Source organism: Lynx rufus, unplaced genomic scaffold, assembly GCF_022079265.1.
Source record: "Lynx rufus isolate CCGP_SWC_20201006 ecotype Redwood Valley unplaced genomic scaffold, mLynRuf1.p SCAF_15, whole genome shotgun sequence".
Taxonomy (NCBI): domain Eukaryota; kingdom Metazoa; phylum Chordata; class Mammalia; order Carnivora; family Felidae; genus Lynx; species Lynx rufus.
Genome location: NW_025814829.1, coordinates 61,306,241 through 61,325,770, shown reverse-complemented (window position 1 = coordinate 61,325,770; position 19,530 = coordinate 61,306,241). Strand labels below are relative to the sequence as shown.

Sequence of the window (19,530 nt, the reverse complement as noted above, 5' to 3'; positions counted from 1 at the left end):
TATCAATGCTTTAGAAGTAGTGCAGTAGTACGTAGCTTCTGGCTCCCTCTGCTGGTCAGTCTCTCTCTCTCTCTCTCTCTCTCTCTCTCTCCCTGTCTCTCTCTCTCTGTCTCTCTCTCCCTCTGTCTCTCTCTCCCTCTGTCTCTCTCTCTCTCTCTCTCTCTCACACACACACACACACACACACACACTTGTCCAAATAGGACATATTAGCTTTGTTTTTACTTCCACTATTTAAAAGAAAGAAGTTCTTTAAAAAATGACGTGTCCTATTTGTGAACATATGATCAAGGAATACTAACTGTTATACATACCCACATAAATGACACAATTTTCCTTTAAAATAACGTCAATTTTGCAAGTGGGAACACTGAATATTTTAACAAGTTATGTTATGGACATTTTTTTTTTTTTTTTACTCTACCCCCACCCAGCCAAAGTGGTTTTTCTTTTCAAAAAAGGAAGAGAAACAAATCAAACATTATTAGACTATGATTACAAGTAAATCATTTATTTAATGGCATATTCAAAGAAAACAGCTCATTGCATTCTTCTGAATCAGGCTCTTCGGGAATCTTGTTCTACAGAAGATTCTACACTCGCTTCAGGTGGGGCTTGCATGTCTCAGTGTCTGATCGCTACTTAGCAACCTGATGCATCAGGACAGCTCCGCTGACGGCGGCGGCGGGATGCGCTGAGGTCACTAAATACAAGCCTTCAGGAGCACCTGGATGGCTCCGTGGTTAAGCGTCGGACTCTTGGTTTCCTAACCGCTTCTTTTGTTATTATTTTTTAAGATTTTATTTTTCAGTAATCTCTATGCCCCACATGGGGCTTGTAACTCACAACCCTGAGATCAAGAGTCAGGCACCCCTCTTCTTCTGGGGTGCCTGGGTGGCTCAGGCAGTTAAGTGTCCAACTCTCAATTTCGGCTCAGATCATGAATCTCATGGTTCATGGGATCGAGCCCCGTGTCGGGCTGCGTGCTGACAGCACGGAGGCTGCTTGGGATTCTCTCCCTCCCTCTCCCTCTCTCTCCGCCCCTACCCCGTTTGCACTCTTTCTCTCTCAAAATAAATAAACAACAACAAAAAAAACCCTCACACTTAACCAGTTATTAAGTTAACCATTCAGAATGTGACAGAGCATATGCTGTAATGTTAGAGGCCGTAACACAGCAAAATAGGAAGAACCAAACCTAAGAAAAGCTCAACAAAGAAGACTTCTAAGTCTTTTTTTGCCTGTTGTGACTTTTACTTTCAAGCTTTGTTGGAAATAACAAGAGTTCTTAAAAACAACACAATGATTTAAAAAAAAAAAAAGGAAAACTATTTGGTCATTGACAAATTTTCAGCTTTAACAACACAGAAGACACTGAGTGTTTTTCAGAAGCACACCAAGCTGCTCTGAGCAGTTCTTACCACTTGGATCAGGAACTCCACGGGGAAACCGCCTAACGTCTCAGTGTCAGAGCCAGAAATTTTACTTCTCCACGGTGACTGTCCTAGTAAAGGGTCATTGTCCTACGGGAACAAAAGGGAATCATTTAACCACTGACGGTTCAAAAGAAAGCATTTTATTTTTAGATAAAAGTAATTCCTATTTTAATGGATATTACGTTACAAATCTTACAAAAAGGAAAATACAGAGTTGAGGCACAGAGTTGAAGCAACTATGTACTCATTTAACTGACGACCTAAGATAACGCGGCCACCTCCTGAAGGTGCCGTCACAGATGTGTATTTCACACAAATGCAACTCACGTGCGTAAGAATCATTTATGATGGCATCACTTACAGATGCCATTTAAAAAATATTTACCGTAATCGGTGACTGGAGAGGAGGAGTATAATGTAACCGTGGTGGCGTCATAAAAAACCGAGAAGGCCGTTGTTTTTGTCCAAAGGCAGCAATTGGCATCGTCTCGTGGGGCTCATTACTCTTTGAGAAAAGAGAGGAGTACACAAGACTTGAATAACTTTACCAATTGTTTCGGCTTTATAAACATTACGTTTCAGCTGGAGACACGCACTAGCCCATATGCCAGGATTCATCACAGAATATTTTATCCTACAGAGGTCAGGGGGCTAAACCTTAAGTCATAGTGTGAAAATACTACGTTGCTGGGGCACCTGGGTGGCTCAGATCAGCTCAGGTCATGATCTCACCCTTTGTAAGTTCAAGCCCTGCGTGGGCTCTGTACTGACAGCAAGGAGCCTGCTTGGGATTCATTCTCTCTCTCTCTCTCTCTCTCTCTCTCTCTCTCTCTCTCTCTCTCCCTCCCTCCCTCCCTCCCTCCCTCCTCCCCCCTCTGCTCCTCCCCCAGTTGTGCTCTGTCTCTGCCTCAAAAATAAATAAAAACATTAAAAAAAAACAAACTACTTAGCTATCAAAAGGCTGAACGGAAAAAACAATTAAGGAAAAGACCAAAGGATCAAAACAGAAAATCCCAGATTAATATGAAAGTGTCCTGTGGCCACCTGTGCTTGCTGAGTGCCGCAGGCGGTCTCCCTGCCACCCACTGCCCGTCCAGTCCACTCTTATCTGGCCAGGGAGAAATGTGTGGGTGATCTCATAAAGCACATTACAAATTACATTAATGAACCAGACAGGCAATTTCCCTTTTTTGAAAGGACAGGTTGAAAGATTGCATCCTTTAAAGAAAAAAACAAAAACAAAAACAAAAACCTGAAGGCTGGGGCACGTCGCTCTATGGACAGTCCAAACTTTCTCTCTCTCGTATTTCTCCTTTCTAAAAAGTATGTTTGATAAGGAAGTCCTCAGGATAAACAGTCATAATTTTTAAAAAAAGTAAAAATCAGAAAAGGAAGATTCTTCTCTCTTTGCACTAAGGAGACAAAGAAATTTTGATTTTTTTTTTTTTTTAATTTTAGAGAAAGAGAGGTAGAGTGCACAAACAGAGGAGGGGGCAGACGGCAAGGGGGAGGGAGACAGAGAGAGAGAGAGAGAGAGAGAGAGAGAGAGAGAGAGAGAATCCCAAACAGGCTCCAAGCTCAGCACAGAAGCAACATGGGGCTCAATCCATGACTGTGAGATCCTGACCTGGGCCAAAATCAACAGTCAGACACTCACATGACTGAGCCACTCAGGTGCTCTGAAATTTAAGTTCATAACCCCTAAAAATCACATTTATAATAGAAATGAAAAAAGGGAGGTTAAGAGTGAATAATTTAATTCCCATGAGGCTCAGAGGAAACCAACTGTTATGAACAGTTAATTATTCACTTTATAAAAACTTTATCGGACTGCAGAGTTGTCGGAGTTCTTAAAATTATGTTGACTGATCAGAAAGGTGTAGAACTCTCAAGGCATTGCTAAATCAAGCACGATCAGGAAGTAATGGTCTAGTAGTAGAAAGGACTGTATCACGAATTCAAAAGGCCTGGATCCTGGTCTCAGCCTGGCAGGGCCCACTCTAGGGTCTTGAATAAGTTACTTCACGTACTTCCGTCTTAATTTCACCATGCAAAAAGTGCACAATTCTGAGGCTAAAGGAGGGGAACAAATGTTAAAGTGCAAGATGTTACTTCGTGTTTTTCAAATCTTCTTGCAAGAGGAGTAGACTTTGGTGAAGCAGCCGGACCAAGAGTGCTCTCTGGCCGAGACTGTTCAGTGAGGAGTGATTAGTGCTGTCACACTCGAATGCTGCGTGGGGAAGGACGTTAGCTCCGGGAACGTCAAAGACTTTGATATCGTTCTGCTCCGGGGGCCAAACCCCCCGGGATCTCTTCGTCTGTAACCTGGAATCTGGAGTCCCTCACAAAACGGCCTGTAAGAAGATTCTACAGAGCGTCCTTAAAGGCATAAACGTGCGTGTATTATGAAATACTCACCAGGACTTCGTAGTCAGGGACGGTGTGGGTCCCGAGCCCTGCCCTATCAAAAGTGACTCGATAAGTGGCATTAAAAGTATCCACGGCATCTATTTGTCCAGTGAAGAGACCATCATGAACACCACGTAATCGTGCTGGGAAAAGAGACGAAAAGGCATCACACTGTTTGGAAGGATACAACAAACTGTCAAATATAAAACTGCTCTAAACATGTGATTTAAAATGTAGGAAGTGTACAGGGGGGTGCCTGGGGGGCTCAGTCGGTAAAGCGTCCAATTTCGGCTCAGGTCGTGATCTCGCGGTTCATGGGTTCGAGCCCTGCGTCGGGCTCTATGCTGACAGCTCGGAGCCTGGAGCTGCTTCAGATTCTGTGTTTCCCTCTCTCTCTGCCCCTCCCCAGCTTATGCTCTGTCTCTCTCGCTCTCAAAAATAAATAAACTTAAAAAAAATTTTTTTTAACGTAGGAAGTATAGTATTATTGTCTATTATAGTATCACACAAAGCATGCACTTTATTTTAGGTTGAGAGAAACAAAAAAATTTTAAAGAACACCTATAATGATGATCACTAATTTGATACATGAACGAAATCCTAGATCTACCAGGGGAAAATTTATGTATGTATGTATGTATATATGTATGTATGTATATAATCTCTACCCCTATCGTGGGGCTCAAACTCACGACCCCAAGACCAAGAGTCACATGCTGTACTGACTGAGCCAGCCGGGTGCCCCTACGAGGGGGAAATATTAAGTCTTGCTTTGAACCCCAAATTAAAAAAAAAAAAAGGTCAACAGAAGAACTTTGGTTATTATACACAAGTGAAACACTTGGAGCCCTTTAACTAAAAAAAAAAAAAAGAAAAAAAAAAAAAGACAACGATGCTGTTCAGAAAAGATGAATCCACCAGGCCTAAGACTGCTCTCCTCAGAAAGGCCTGTCTGCAAGGTTAGCATCCGGGAACTTGAATGTCCAGCGTTCCCACTGTTCCCACACTAACAAAGACGGTTTACTGGACCTACACCGTGTGCGCCAACAACGTGGTTGATGTGGCATACCTCCTTTCGCTCGGGGGTTCCAGTTCCAGAACATGCTAGGTAGCGGGCACCTATGTAAACCCTTGGTCACGGTGACTGCTGAGTCTCTTTCTTGTTTTCTTTCTTTCTCTTAATGTTTATTTAGTTATTTTGAGAGAGAGAGAACGAGACAGAGATAGAGAGTGAGCAGGGGAGGGGCAGAGAGAGAAGGAGAGAGAGAATCCCAAGCAGGCCCGAGCCCGACGCGGGGCTCAAACCCATGAACTGTGAGATCATGACCCGAGGTGAAGTCAGACGCTTAACTGACCGAGCCACCCAGGCGCCCCGGGCATTTCTTTTTTTTAAACCCAGTTTGATAGTCTCTACTTTTTAAGTATAGTGCTCAGTTCATTGACATTTAACATAATGAAAATAGGACAAGACTTGAGCCTACCATCGTGCTCTTTATTTTCTAGTTATCCCGTTTTTTCTTTCCCTGTCCTTTCTTTCCCGTCGTCTTTTCATTCAATTACTTGTTACAATTTCAAAATTAACTTCTTTTTAAAAATTTTTTTAATGTTTATTTATTTTTGAGAGAGAGAGTGTGAGCCGGGGAGGGGCAGAGAGAGAGAGAGAGAGAGACACAGAATCTGAAGCAGGCTCCAGTTTCTAAGCTGTCAGCACAGAGCCTGACGCGGGGCTCGAACCCACGAACCGTGAGATCACGACCTGAGCCGAAGTCGGACGCTTAACCAAATGCCACCCAGGCACTCCCCAAACTAACTTCTTTATTGGTTTTTCAGGTATGCCTTTTAGCAGTTTTTATTTTTTTTTTAGTTTATTTATTTATTTTGAGAGAAAGGGAGAAAGAGAGCACACAGGGGAGGGGCAGAGAGAGAGAGAATGAGTGTGCGCTCAAGTGGGAGAGAGGCGGGGAGAGAGAGGATCTGTGCAGAGCCTGCCTCGGATCCTCTCCCTCTCCCCGTCTCTCTGCTCCTCCCCCACCTGTGTACATGTCTCTCTCTCTCTCTCTCTCAAATAAAAAGTAAACATTAAAAAAAAGAGCCCCAGCAATGGATTCCTACACACTTTTCTCGTATCTTCATACATCCAGTCCAACCTATTCTCCACTGTCATGAGAACACCTACTCACAGACCCTCTATAAAATTCTCAGTCTCTTCAAATAATACTGCCAGTCCTTAAAATGTTGAAGCAACCGACTTTTACAAATTTCCTAACTGGGGGGCACCTGGGTGGCTGGGGTGAGTGTCCATCTGACTCTTAGTTTCAGCTCAGGTCATGTTCTCCTGGTTTATGTGTGAGATCAAGTCCCACACTGGGCTCTTTGCTCTCAGCACACAGCCCGCTCAGGATTCTCTCTCTCCCTCTTTCCCTCTGCTCCTCCCCTGCTTGCACACGTGTGTGCACACTCTCTGTCTAAAGAAATCAATACACTGAAAAGAAAAAAAGTCCTGTGTTTCTGTGTTACTCTATTCTTTTCAACGCTTCTCTGATTTGTAGTTACCCTGTAGACTTTGTATCTGTGCTTTTTTACATGGGGTTTTTAGAACCAATGTATCTTTTCTTTTTTTTTTTTTATTGAAGCAGCTTTTTAATGTTTATTTATTTTTGAGACAGAGAGAGACAGAGCACGAACGGGGAGGGTCAGAGAGAGAGGGAGACACAGAATCCGAAGCAGGCTCCAGGCTCCGAACTGTCAGCACAGAGCCCGCCGCGGGGCTCGAACTCACGGACCGCGAGATCGCGACCTGAGCCAAAGTCGGACGCTCTATTGCCTGAGCCACCCAAGCGCCCCTAGAACTAATGTATCTTTTCAAGACTTTTCGAGATCCCTCACTTCATTGCCAGCCTCACCCCAGAACAATTTTGTCGGGAGAGAGGTCATTGGTAAGTTTTGTATGTGGTAAGTTGTCGTGGCAAGTCGTGACCAAATCCGTTCACTTCCTTGTATGCATCTCATATGCACCACATAGGCTCTTCTCTATTATCCACCTTTCCTCGGGATTACTCCTCTCTACAGCGTCATGGAAATACGTACCACTTCTACGACTAGAAAAAAGTGATATTAACGTAACTCGAGGTTACCTTTCCTCCAGAAAACGTTCCTTGATAAATCCAATCATTTTTAAAACCCTTTCAGTACAGTTACTAATCTGTCTACCCACGCAACACCTTGTTATTTTTTATATTACATAAGTTATGATTTTAGTTTACCACATTATGAAGAATTACCTTAAACTTGAGGCTTTGGTGCTACTTTCCTTCCGCGTTGTAACCAAAAAGAATACACAGAATCATATCCACCAACTGACAGAATTTAGATCCTTAAATAAAACTTTGAACCAACTACCTACTGAATAATTTCGTTTATTCAGTCCTTAGAAATGGACTATCTCCAAAGCCAAAGAGCACAAGAACAATGTGTTTGTGAGCTAACCACTGAAGAGCGGTTAGAAAGGCAAGTAAATGATGTGAAAGCCAAAGACGGAATAATGTAAAAATTCAAAATGTAAACAATGTACAGCTGCAGGGACCCCAGTGAACTGTCGATTTCGTCTTTGTGTCAGTTTGCTCCGCCTTACGTCGTAGTAGACGTTGCTTCGAACCGGTACGCTTTTCCCCAAGTAGTTTAAAACGGGATGTCATAGACGAACAAACAGTACCTTGTACCGCATGTTACTACAGAGCTACGGCGTAAGCTTCTCCATTTAAAAGCCACGTGTCTAGCGGCCAGCAGTCGGCACGGTGAAACCTTACAAATCAAACCAGTAATGAACTTGTGCTCACTCACCTGTAACTTTGGTTCCGATAACCAGGGGCAAAGGGATTTCGTCTGGGAGATCTTTGAACTGGGAAACATCTGCAACTTTCCTTTGTTGTAAGAGTCTTATTTTCTGCCGTTTCTGTTTTAATGCTGATCTCTCTTCCTCAAAAAATGCAGAAGAACATCTAGAATAAATTACAAAAACCATATAAACCGATAACCATCCTATACGGAAACTTGACATCAGACCATCCACCTCACCGTGCCCTCTTTTCCTCTCTTGAGGAATTTGTTCAAAAACAGGCTCTTAGAAATAGTCAGTGTTTCTCTTCAAAGTAAATTATCTAGATCTTTTTAAAAACAGGACCTTGCAAGCTCAAAGACATACAAGCAAGTCTAGACCGTCCTTTCCTACAAAGGAGGAGGATTGGTTCACTAGCCTTTGGCACCACGGCATCTGGATCCCAGGTCTCCTCCCGGGACCAAATTCAATTACAATATTCTATTCAGAAGAACAAGATATCTTCCTTGTGACCCAGTGAGCGTACCGATACAGAATTAAAGATGAGGCTTACCACCGTGTAAATGTTTAATCATACTTCCTGCCTTGAAGCATAAACACTGAATTTACTCTTATCTTTAGGGCCTTACTTCCTCCTCTTTTTTTTTTAACGTTTATTTATTTTGAGAGAGAGAGAGAGAGAGAGGGATCACACGCATGCACGAGCAGGGGAGGGGCAGAGAGGGAGGGAGACAGAATCCCAAGCAGGCTCCCTGCTGTCGGCGCAGAGTTCAACACGGGGCTCAGTCCCGTGACCGCGAGAACACGACCTGAGCCGAAATCAAGGGTCGACGCTCAACCAACAGAGCCCCGCAGGCCTGCCATACTTCTATTCTCAAATACTGGGATGAACCAAAGTGACTTCAGCACAGCTTTCGTGCCACAAAATACAGATCCACGAAACCATCACCACAGACAAGATAACGAACATTTCCAGACGTCAATCACTCCCCAAAGTCTCCTCGTGCCACTTTACTATCCCTCCTTCTACACCGCACTTCTCAAGCAATCACCAAGTTGCTTTCTGTCATTGTAGTTTCTATCTTCTAAAATTTCATATAAATGAAATCGTCTGGTACCAACTCTTTTTGTCAGGCTTCCTTCACTCAGCCGAATTACCCCAAGAGGAATCCATGTTGTTGCAGGCGTCGATGGTTCGTTCTTTTTACTGGAGAACAGTATCCCGCTCCACGACTGTGTCATAACCCGTTTATCTGTTCGCCTAGTGGTGGGCAGTCGGGCTGTTTCCACTTTGGGGCGATTACAACTTAGGTGACACGAACATCTGTGGATAGGTTTTTGTATACATTTTTGCTTTAATTTCTCTTCACTAAATACCTAGGAGTGGAATGGCTGGGTCAGATGGTCAGCGTCTGCTTAACCTTTCAAGAAACGAGAAACAAAAGAAGCCAACTATCGCCCAAGAAGACCTACAGATGACAAATAAGCCTACTGGATGCTCCACGTCGTGTGTCATCGGGGAAATGCAAATTAAATGAGACACTAGTACGCACCTATTAGAACGACCAAGACCTGGAACGCAGACAACACCCAACGCCGGCAAGGATGGGCAACAGAAACCCTCCTTCCTTCAGGTGGGGACGCAAAACGGCACGGCCGCTTTGGAAGACGGTTAGATGGCTTCTCGCGAAACGACGCACCCTCTTACCATACCCTCGAGTGACCACACTCCTTCGTATCTACCCGGATGAGGTGGAAACTTCCGTCCGCACCAAAACTTCAACACACACGCTCATGGCAGCTTTACTCACAACTGCCAGAACTCGAAGCAACCGAGACGTCCTTCAGCGAGGCGAGTGGGATATTCGGACATACGATTCAGCGCTCACAACGATGAACGATTGGGGCACCTGGGTGGCTCAGCCGGTGAAGCGTCACCCTCTGGATTTCGGCTCGGGTCACGATCTCAGGCGGGAGATCGAGGCCCACGTCGGGCTCCGTGCTGACCGTGGAGCCTGCTTAAGATTCTCTCCCTCCCTCTCCCTTTGCCCCTCCCCCACCCACGCGCTCTCAAAAAATTTTTTTGATTTAAAAATTAAAAAATAAACCCACAAAAAGGATGAACTGTCAAGCCAAGAAAAGATACAGAGGGACCTGAAATGCATACCACTAAGTGAAAGCAGCCAATCTGAAAAGGCTACATGCCGTGTGATTCCAATATATGACACTCTGGAAAATGGAGACTTCTGGAGACAATCAAAAGATCAGTTGCCAGTAGCCGGGACTGTGGGGGGAGGAATGACTAATTGAAGTGCGAGAGATTTTTAGAGCAGAGCAAATACTCTATGACATCCTGATGGTAGATCTGTCAGTGTACGTTTTTCAAAACCCGTAGACTGTACAAAACCGGGAGCGAACCCATCAACCCACTCTGGTGGGAGATACTGAGGACGGGGGAGGCTGCATCTCTGTGGGGGCCGGGGGTATATGGGAAAATCTCTATACCTTCCTCCTGATTCGGCCGTGAACCTAAATTCTCTAAAGAGGTCTTCAAACTATCAGACGGTTTTCCAAAGTGGTTGCACCATTTTATGTTCCCATCAACAGCACAGAGGATTCCAAGTTTCCCCAGAGCCTCACCAACACTTGGTAAGCTTAATCTCGTAAGTTTTTTTAAAAAAATTTTTTAACGTTTATTTATTTTTGACAGAGAGAGACAGAACATGAGCGGGGGAGGGGCAGAGAGAGAGGGAGACCCAGAATCCGAAGCGGGCTCCCGGCTCTGAGCTGTCAGCACCGAGCTCCACACGGGGCTCGAACCCACAAACCGTGAGATCGTGACCTGGGCCGAAGTCGGGCACTCAAGCGACTGAGCCACCCAGGCGCCCCTCTGCCTTCTTTTCTTAATGTATCTTAGCAATCTGTTCCAAGTCAGCACACAAGGAATGATCTCTGATTTTATTCTGGTTTACATTAAGTGGTTTCCAAGTTGTTTACTATATTGAGATACCACATTTGAATGAATCATTCCCCTATTATTGGACATTCACGTTTTGCCAATCTTTTGCTACTGGAAGCAATACTGTAATTAGTAACACCCAGGTACAGACGTTTCTGTAACCTAACGTTGTAGAATTACTAGGTCAAAGGGTATGGAGATTTGTAAACTGAGAGAGATTATCAAATTGCCCTCCACAGAGGTTATCTAAATTTACTCTCACCAGCAAGCGTGACCACTCACCATACCCCTGCCAACATAACATATTAAAGCTTTACGAACTAAAAGCCAGTATCCTAGCATACTCTGATTTTTCCATTTCTTACTACGAGTAAGACTGACCTCTTTTCATGTGTTTACAAGATCCATTTTTTTCTTCTCTCCTATGTACTGTTTATAATCATTTTTATCATGGATTTTTTGACTTTTTCTTATGGACTCACAGGAGTTATTTACATATTAGGAAATTGGGCTTTGTGATAAGAGTTATAAATATTTGTCATTGTCTTTTGATTTCATGTTTCTTTTGGAGAGGGTAATGCAAAATGTTATTATTATTTTTAATGTTTATTTTTGAGAGAGGGAGAGAGACAGAGACAGAGTGTGCGCACGCATGAGCGGGAGAGGGGCAGAGAGAGAGGGAGACACGGAATCCGAAGCAGGCGCCGGGATCTGAGCTGTCGGCACAGAGCCGGACGTGGGACTCGAACTCACGGAATCATGAAATCACGACCTGAGCCGAAGTCAGTCAGACGCCTAACCAACTGAGCCACCAAGGTGGCCCTGAGATGTTATTTTTATGCAGCTGAATTTGTTGATATTTTCCTTTATGATGCCTAGCTTTGTGGACTCTTAGAAAGACCTTTCCCACTCAAGATTAAGCAAAACTCTCCCATAAATTTCTCTACCAGTTTTACTGTTGCATTTTTTAAGATTTTTTAATTTTTTAGTCATGTTTACACCCAAGCTGGGGCTTGAACTTACAACTCCAAGATCCAGAGTTGCATGCTCTACTGACTGAGCCAGCCAGGCGCCCCTCATTTTAAAAATACTTAAATCACCTAGGGGCGCCTGGGTGGCTCAGTCGGTTGAGCGTCCGACTTCAGCCCCGGGGATGATCCCGCGCTTCATGGGTTCGAGCTCCGCGTCCAGCTCTGTGCTGACACCTCAGGGCCCTGAGCCTGCTTCGGATTCTGTGTCTCCCTCTCTCTCTGCCCCGCCCCTGCTCATGCTCTGTCTCTCTCAAAAAATAAAATAAAATAAAAATTATGAAACCGGCTTCTTTTCTCTCTAGGTTGCGAGAGTGGTCTCAATATCCATGAAGTAAATAATTTAGCCTCTTCCTCCCTCCATGTATTTGAGAGGCAACCACTGCTATTCTGCATTAAATTCCCAGAGACATCTGTGACACTATCTGGACGCTCTTTTCTTAATCCATCTATTTACGTGCCATTACTATACTTTGTTAACGATGATCACTTTGTAATCGACTTCAATATCTGGTAAGCATAGTTACTTTGCTGCTTCAGATTTTTCCTAGATCTTTTTGCTTGATTTCACCTCTCTTAAATCTGAATTTGAGAATTAGTTCATCTAGTTAAAAAAAAAAAAGTCCCAATGATTTTGTTTGTTTTAATGTTTATTTATTTTTGAGAGAGACAGAGACAGAATGCGAGTGGGGTAGGGGCAGGGAGATAGGGAGACACAGAATCCGAAACAGGCTCCAGGCTCTGAGCGGTCAGCACAGAGCCCGACGTGGGGCTCGAACTCACGACCTGTGAGAACGTGACCGGAGCCAAAGTCGGACGCTCAACCGACTGAGCCACCTGGGCGCCCCAGTTCTACTGATACTTTTATTGAGAGTGATTTGAATTTACAGATTAACTTAGAACCTTAAGTCTTCTTATCAAACCTCAAATACATCTTCCCATTTCACCATCTGTATATTGCACATTTTCTTCCTGGCATTTTATCATTTTTTTAGGGTATTTTAAGAAGTATATTGTAGCAATAATATGTATTGTACCTTGACTTCCTCAGAGAAAAGAAAAACTACAAACTTTTGTTGAAAATAAAGACTTCAGGGGCGCCTGGGTGGCGCAGTCGGTTAAGCGTCCGACTTCAGCCAGGTCACGATCTCGCGGTCCGTGAGTTCGAGCCCCGCGTCGGGCTCTGGGCTGATGGCTCAGAGCCTGGAGCCTGTTTCCGATTCTGTGTCTCCCTCTCTCTCTGCCCCTCCCCCGTTCATGCTCTGTCTCTCTCTGTCCCAAAAATAAATAAACGTTGAAAAAAAAAAAAAAAAAAGAAAATAAAGACTTCATTTCAACTGTAAATTAACTTTGATGAAGTAAAGAACTAAACCATTAAGCAATGTTATAGAAAGGTAACGGAATAAGTTAATGAGAAATATTTCAACGACACTCTTAAGCTACAGAATTATAAGAAAACAATGAAAAAGTGACTAACATATGATCCTGATGGACAATAATTAGAAACAAGAACCTCAATTTACGTAAACATGTAAAGTCACAGTTTTGTACCAAAATGGCCTAAAGGAATTAATTACCAAAGACCAAAAACTACCAGGATGAAACACACGGGTCCATCTCATTTTAATTCTGTTCTTACAAAGGAGGGAAATATTAAAGACATATCAGCAATGTGACCTTTCAATACATAGATAAAATACTACCAGTTCCATTAAAAGTTCTCCTTGTGTTTCATCGCTACCTATAGAAATCATTAAAACTGGGGCGGCGCCTGGGTGGCTCAGTCGGTTAAGTGCCCAGCTTTGGCTCAGGTTATGATCTCACAGTTCATGAATCTGAGCCCCACGTCGGGCTCTGTGCTGACAGCTCAGAGCCTGAAGCCTGCTTTGGATTCTTTTTTTTTTTTTTTTAAATTTTTTTTCAACGTTTTTTATTTATTTTTGGGACAGAGAGAGACAGAGCATGAACGGGGGAGGGGCAGAGAGAGAGGGAGACACAGAATCGGAAACAGGCTCCAGGCTCTGAGCCATCAGCCCAGAGCCCGACGCGGGGCTCGAACTCACGGACCGCGAGATCGTGACCTGGCTGAAGTCGGACGCGTAACCGACTGCGCCACCCAGGCGCCCCAGGATTCTGTGTCCCCCTCTCTGTTCTTCCTCTGCTTGCACTGTGTCTCTCTCTCTCTCAAAAATAAACATTAAAAAATTTTTTTAAAAAATCATTGAAACTAAATTCTGTTTCTACTTGCCCAAGTCACTTTATATTTCCATGTCTTCCCTGAACTTTCCCACCATTTAAGGTGAAAAAGTCTTGGGGTGCCTGGGTGGCTCAGTCGGTTAAGTGTCTGACTTCGGTTCAGGTCATGATCTCGCGGTTCGCGGGTTCGAGCCCCGCGGTGGAGCCTGCTTGGGTTTCTCTCTTTCTCCCTCTCTCTCTGCCCCTCCCCTGCGTATGCACACATGTCCTCTCGCTCTGTCTCAAAATAAATAAACTTAAAAAATAAAGTGAAAAAAATCTTGTACGTGCCTCTAATAGGCAGCGAATATCAGAACTCATGACCTAACATTTCAAAAAATTTTAAAGTTTCATTTATTTAAGTAATCTCTATACTGCATCGGGGGCTCGAACTCACCGCCTCAAGATCAAGAGCCACGTGCTCCTCTAAGCCAGCCAGGTGCCCCAAATTTCAAAATTTCACTCAAAAGTAACATAAGGTTTTCCGGGGCGCCTGGGTGGCTCAGTCGGTTGAGCGTCTGACTTTGGCTCAGGTCGTGATCTCACGGTTCGTGAGTTCCAGCCCCGTGTTGGGGTCTGTGCTGACAGCTCGGAGCCTGGAGTTGCTTCGGATTCCGTGTCTCCCTCTCTCTCTGCCCCTCCACGGCTCGTGCTCTCTCCCCCTCTCAAAAATAAATAAACTTAAAAAAAAAAAAAAGTAATACAAGGTTTTCCAATGTGTTAGAAAGAAAGATAAAATTGGAAAAGGAGAAGTAATGTCACATGAAAAGTAAGTTTTAGGGTGATGGGGTGGCTCAGTCAGTTAAGTGTCCAACTTTGGCTCAGGTCATGATCTCTCAGTTCTGGAGTCCAAGCCCCATGTAGGGCTCTGTGCTGCCAGCTCAGAGCCCAACGTGGGGCTGGAACTCACAGACCGTGAGATCATGACCTGAGCCGAAGTTGGATGCTTAACCGACTGAGCCACCCAGGCGCCCCTAAAAAAACAATGTTTTTTAAGCAATTTTCAGAAAATAACAGATAGATTCACTTGATTTTTCTTTCTGGGGTTTTGTTTTTTTTGAGATAGAATGTACTTTCACTTATTTTATTGAGGTATAACAGACATATAACACCTTATATAACTTTTAGGTGTACAAGGGAAAAATTGGGAGAACCACATTATTTCGAATTTTGTACAGAAAGTGGGAATTTGGGGCACCTGCATGGCTCAGGTGGTTAAATGTCTGACACTTGATGTCAGGTCATGATCTCACAGTTCATGAGATCGAGCCCCACATCAGGCTCTGCCCTGACAGCACAGAACCTGCTTGGGATTCTCTCTCTCCCCCTCTCTCTCTCTCTCTCTCTCTCTCTCTCTCTGCCCCTCCCCCGCTTGGGGGTGCTCTCAGAATGGTTCGATATTTGTATATATTGCAAAAAATATCACCACAATAAACCTAGTCAACATCTGTCACCATATACAGTTAAAATTTTTTCTTGTTGAAGAGAACTCTTAAGATGTGTCAGCAATTTTTTTTTTTTTTTTCTACTGTGGGCAGCCCAACATCATGGGGCTTGAACTCATGACCCTGAGATCACAACCTGGGCAGAGATCAACAGTCAGATGGGGGCACCTGGGTGGCTTAGTTGGTTAAGCATCCAGCTCTTGACTTCAGCTCAGGTCATGATCTCAGTGTTCCTGAGATCGAGCCCCGAGTCGGGCACCCAGAGCCTACCTGGGATTCTCTCTCTCTGTCTCTCTCTCTCTCTCTCTCTCTCTCTCTCTCTCTCTCCCTCTCTTTCTGCCCCTCTCCCGCCCTTGTGTTCTCTCAAAATAAATGTTTTTTAAAAAGCAAAAAAATTAGGGGCACCTGGGTGGCTCAGTCGGTTACGCATCAGACTTCAGCTCAGGTCATGATCTCATGGCTTTGGAGTTCGAGCCCCACATCGGGTTCTCTGCTGTCAGCGCAGAGCCTGCTTTGGATCCTCTGTGTCCCTCTCTCTTTGCCCCTCCCCCACCAGAGCTCACTCCCCAAATAACGGCCGCCCTGCCAAATAGTTAAGAAAATAATGAAAAAAAAAAAAAAAAAAAAAGTATGTTCAAAGCCTGTAATCTGAACAAAGGCTGGTTAACAGGATATATTTAACACACAATTATTCTGAAAAGTTAGGTTTCCAGTATCAGTCCTTGTGAAGATGGAAAAAAACCAATGTGTAATGATACTATCGAGTAATCTATTGATTTTATTTTAAATAAAAATGTTATTTTTACCTCCGTGGTTTTCCCATAAGCCGCCTGATTTTTCCCCATTCTACTCTTGTTAACTTTCTTGTTTTTAGATTGGGAAAAGATTCCTTCAGACATACACAGAAGTCATTATCGCCTTCAAAAAGTGGTCTGTAAAACAGAAATGGTATTTTAAAGGTTAATATACAACAAGCTGCTTCAGACGCATACATTTCAAAATATGCTTTCCAATTTTCAACATTATACTAATCACCGAATGCCATCTTACGCTTCTACCCAGAACACGTATAAAATGGGCACAGATTCAAAGCGCTAAACCAAAAGTGGTGTTTGTGAAAGTCTGGGAAACCACGAGTGCTACAAGCTACTTGTGAAACAGGTCTGTGCCTGAGGTTCTAGGAGACACTGCTTTTTGTGAGATCTCACATGAGAGTGTATCCTTTGGGAAGCAGCCTAGCATCTGTCATTATATCTTGGGAGGATGAACGTCGGCTACAAGTATCTCCGCCCCAAAGGCAATGCCAACACCAAGGAGTCCTCTTGGAGATTAAATCATTTTTAGAAAACTGGAGGACTCGAGAGGGTCAGACCAGTTCCTGGAAATTCCAGAAGAACTCAGATCACACCAGGACACCCTGGGAGTGTCATAAGCCTACGGAAAAAGCTGTGGCCAAAAATAAAACAATCATTCGTGAGTTTGGGAAACCAGGAACCAGACTTAGCAATCAAATCACACGTGAGTTTCAGGGTCAGCTACGACCATCCACGAGAGTCACTGCAGTGTAGGCAACTGGTTTAGAAACCAGGAAGGGGAAGTCAAGATAAGTAGCCGGCAGAGCAAGCATCAGTGATTAGCACAGACCCGATTCGATTAGGATGGATAAGAATTCAGAATTGTTTCTATTGTTACTATTGTTGAATAAATGGATTTCGCCCGGATCTCTATGTTCTATTTAAACATTTATGTATAATTAAAGTATATAAATACTATGTCCCAAATAAAAAGCTTATCTTAAAAATCTCACTGAATCATTTCTACCATTAGTAACTGCTTCTCTACCAATATACTAGCATGTTTTTTAAGTAGCACGCCCAATGGGGCTTGAACTCACAACCCTGAGATCAAGAGTCGGATGCTCTCCTGACTGAGTCAGGTGGGAGTGCCCCAACATACTAGCATTTAAAAATCTCAAGATCTGGGGCGCCTGAGTGGCACGGTCAGTTAAGTGTCAACTCTTGATTTCAGCTCAGGTCATGATCTCACAGTCGTGGGATGAGCCCCGCATTGGGCTCTGAGCTGGGCACAGAGCCTGCTTGGGATTCTCTCTCTCTCTCTCTCTCTCTCTCTCTTTCTCTCTCTCTCTCTCTCACCCTCTCCTGCTCTCTCTTTCTCTCTCTCTCACTCTCTAAAAAAAGAAAAAAATCTCAAGATTTATAAACCACATCTGGTTCATGACAAATAAGGGAGCTCTGTTTTAGGGTATCCACTCCACAGTCTTTGTAAATTATGATATAGAAATTATACTTTCATTTGACTTTTCATAAAAATGTGTAACAACTTCTGCAAAAGGGGGGAGGGGAAAACTAGAATGGAGAATAGAAAAAGGAAATCAGAAAAAATAGAATCAAAACAGACCTATAGGAAAGAGGATGGCTTATAACATTTGAAAAAGTTCAATTTCTGGTTCAAGTGATATTCACGATGTAAGCCGGATACATACTTATCTATATTTGAGTAGAACCATTCATATATGCACCATTTATGTGCTTTGGGAAGCTTGAGTAGGTTACGTAATCGAAAACCAATCTTCTGTGAGGCTTTCTTATCTGGTGTTGACATTGTTGCTGTAAATTTCTACACAATAAAAAGAGATTAATTACAGGTCCGTCGAATAAAAATGAACATCTGTAACATCAAAGACACGTGTAAGAAGGCAGATTATGGTTAAGTACTCGAAAAGGTTCAACAACAACATTTTCTGTTATTACTTAATAAAATAAACACTCTGATTATTTCTTACAAACGTAAAACCTCCAGTTTCATAACCTATTCTGATAAGGACGGTGACGTGATCGTCCCCATCATGTTAGCACTGCGCTACATACAGGAAGAAAAGTGTGACACAGAGAGAAAATGCAAGCACACAGCACTAGGCCCGGAAGGTTCACCGGTGAATCTCGATCAAACCACAGCACCAGTGCTATCAAAATGCTTCAACTCAAGGAAGAAAGAGCTTCCCAACTATTTTTATGTAGACAGCGTAACAATAAAATCTGCCGAAGTATAATAAAAGGAAATCTCAAAAAATATCACTCATTTGCAAGAATGTTAAAAATGCTTGGAAAGACCTTCCGTGCTCATGGACTGGGAGAATTAATATTTGTTGAAACGTCCATACTATGGGGGCACCTGGGCGGCTCGGTCAATTTACGTGTCGACTCTTGGTTTCGGCTCAGGTCATGACCTCACGGTTCATGGGATCAAGCCCTGCGTCGGGCGCCATGCTGTCAGCGAGGAGCCTGCTTGGGATTCTCGCTCTCCGCCCCTCCCTGACTCGTTCTCTCTCCAAGATAAATAAACGTAAAAAAGATGTCCATTGTATCTAAATCAATCTAAAATTCAATGCAATCCCTATGAAAACTCCAATGGCATCTTCCCCAGAAGTATAACAATCTGAAAATGTTACGGAATCACAAAAGATCCAGAGTAGCCCAAGCAATCTTGAGACGGAAGAACAAAAACAAAGCTGGAGACCTCACGTTCCCTAATTTCACACTATACTATGAGCTACAGTAATCAAAACAGTATCATACTGGCATAAAAGCACGGTCTGATCAATAAAACAGAATAGAGAGCCCAGAAATAAATGCGTGCACATATGGCCAATTAATCTACAACAAAGGAGGCAAGAATGTACAATGCGGAAAGGACAGTCTCTTCAACAAATGGTGTTGGGAAAACGAGACAGCCACATGTCAAAGAATGAGTCTGGACCACTGTCTTTCTTACACCACACACAAAAATAAACTCAAAACAGATTAAAGACTCGAATGCAAGATTTGAAACCATAAAATCCCTAGGAAAACATGTCAGTGGTAAACTCCTAGAGCTTGGTCTTGGTGAGGATTTTTTTTTTTTTAATTTAATACCAAAAGCAAAGGCAGCAAAAGCAAAAATTAACAAGTGGGACCATATCAGAGTAAAAAGCTTCCTTACAGCAAAGGAAACCATCAACAAAACGAAAAGGCAGTCTGCAGAATGGGTGCAAATATTTGCAAATTGTGTATCTGATCAAGGGTCAATATCCAAAATATATAAAAAGTTCATGCAACTCAATGGCAAAAAAACCAATCCAACTAAAAAATGAGCAGATGTGGGGCCCCTGGGTGGCTCAGTCGGT

At 43.4% G+C, this 19,530-nt stretch overlaps 1 protein-coding gene across 8 annotated transcripts in view; it reads right to left on the bottom strand.

Annotated features, from left to right (window-relative positions):
- LIN9 (lin-9 DREAM MuvB core complex component) overlaps positions 1-19,530 on the bottom strand; it is a 63,350-nt gene that overhangs the window by 24,598 nt on the left and 19,222 nt on the right. For all 8 annotated transcript variants that reach the window (XM_047077141.1, XM_047077137.1, XM_047077139.1 and 5 more), the window contains 6 exons: positions 17,851-17,984; positions 16,154-16,279; positions 7,686-7,843; positions 3,855-3,988; positions 1,822-1,941; positions 1,422-1,523 (listed from right to left, as the gene is read on the bottom strand). In XM_047077141.1, coding sequence (XP_046933097.1) covers positions 1,422-1,523; positions 1,822-1,941; positions 3,855-3,988; positions 7,686-7,843; positions 16,154-16,279; positions 17,851-17,984 — 774 coding nt within the window. The remainder of the gene's footprint in view (positions 1-1,421; positions 1,524-1,821; positions 1,942-3,854; positions 3,989-7,685; positions 7,844-16,153; positions 16,280-17,850; positions 17,985-19,530) is intronic.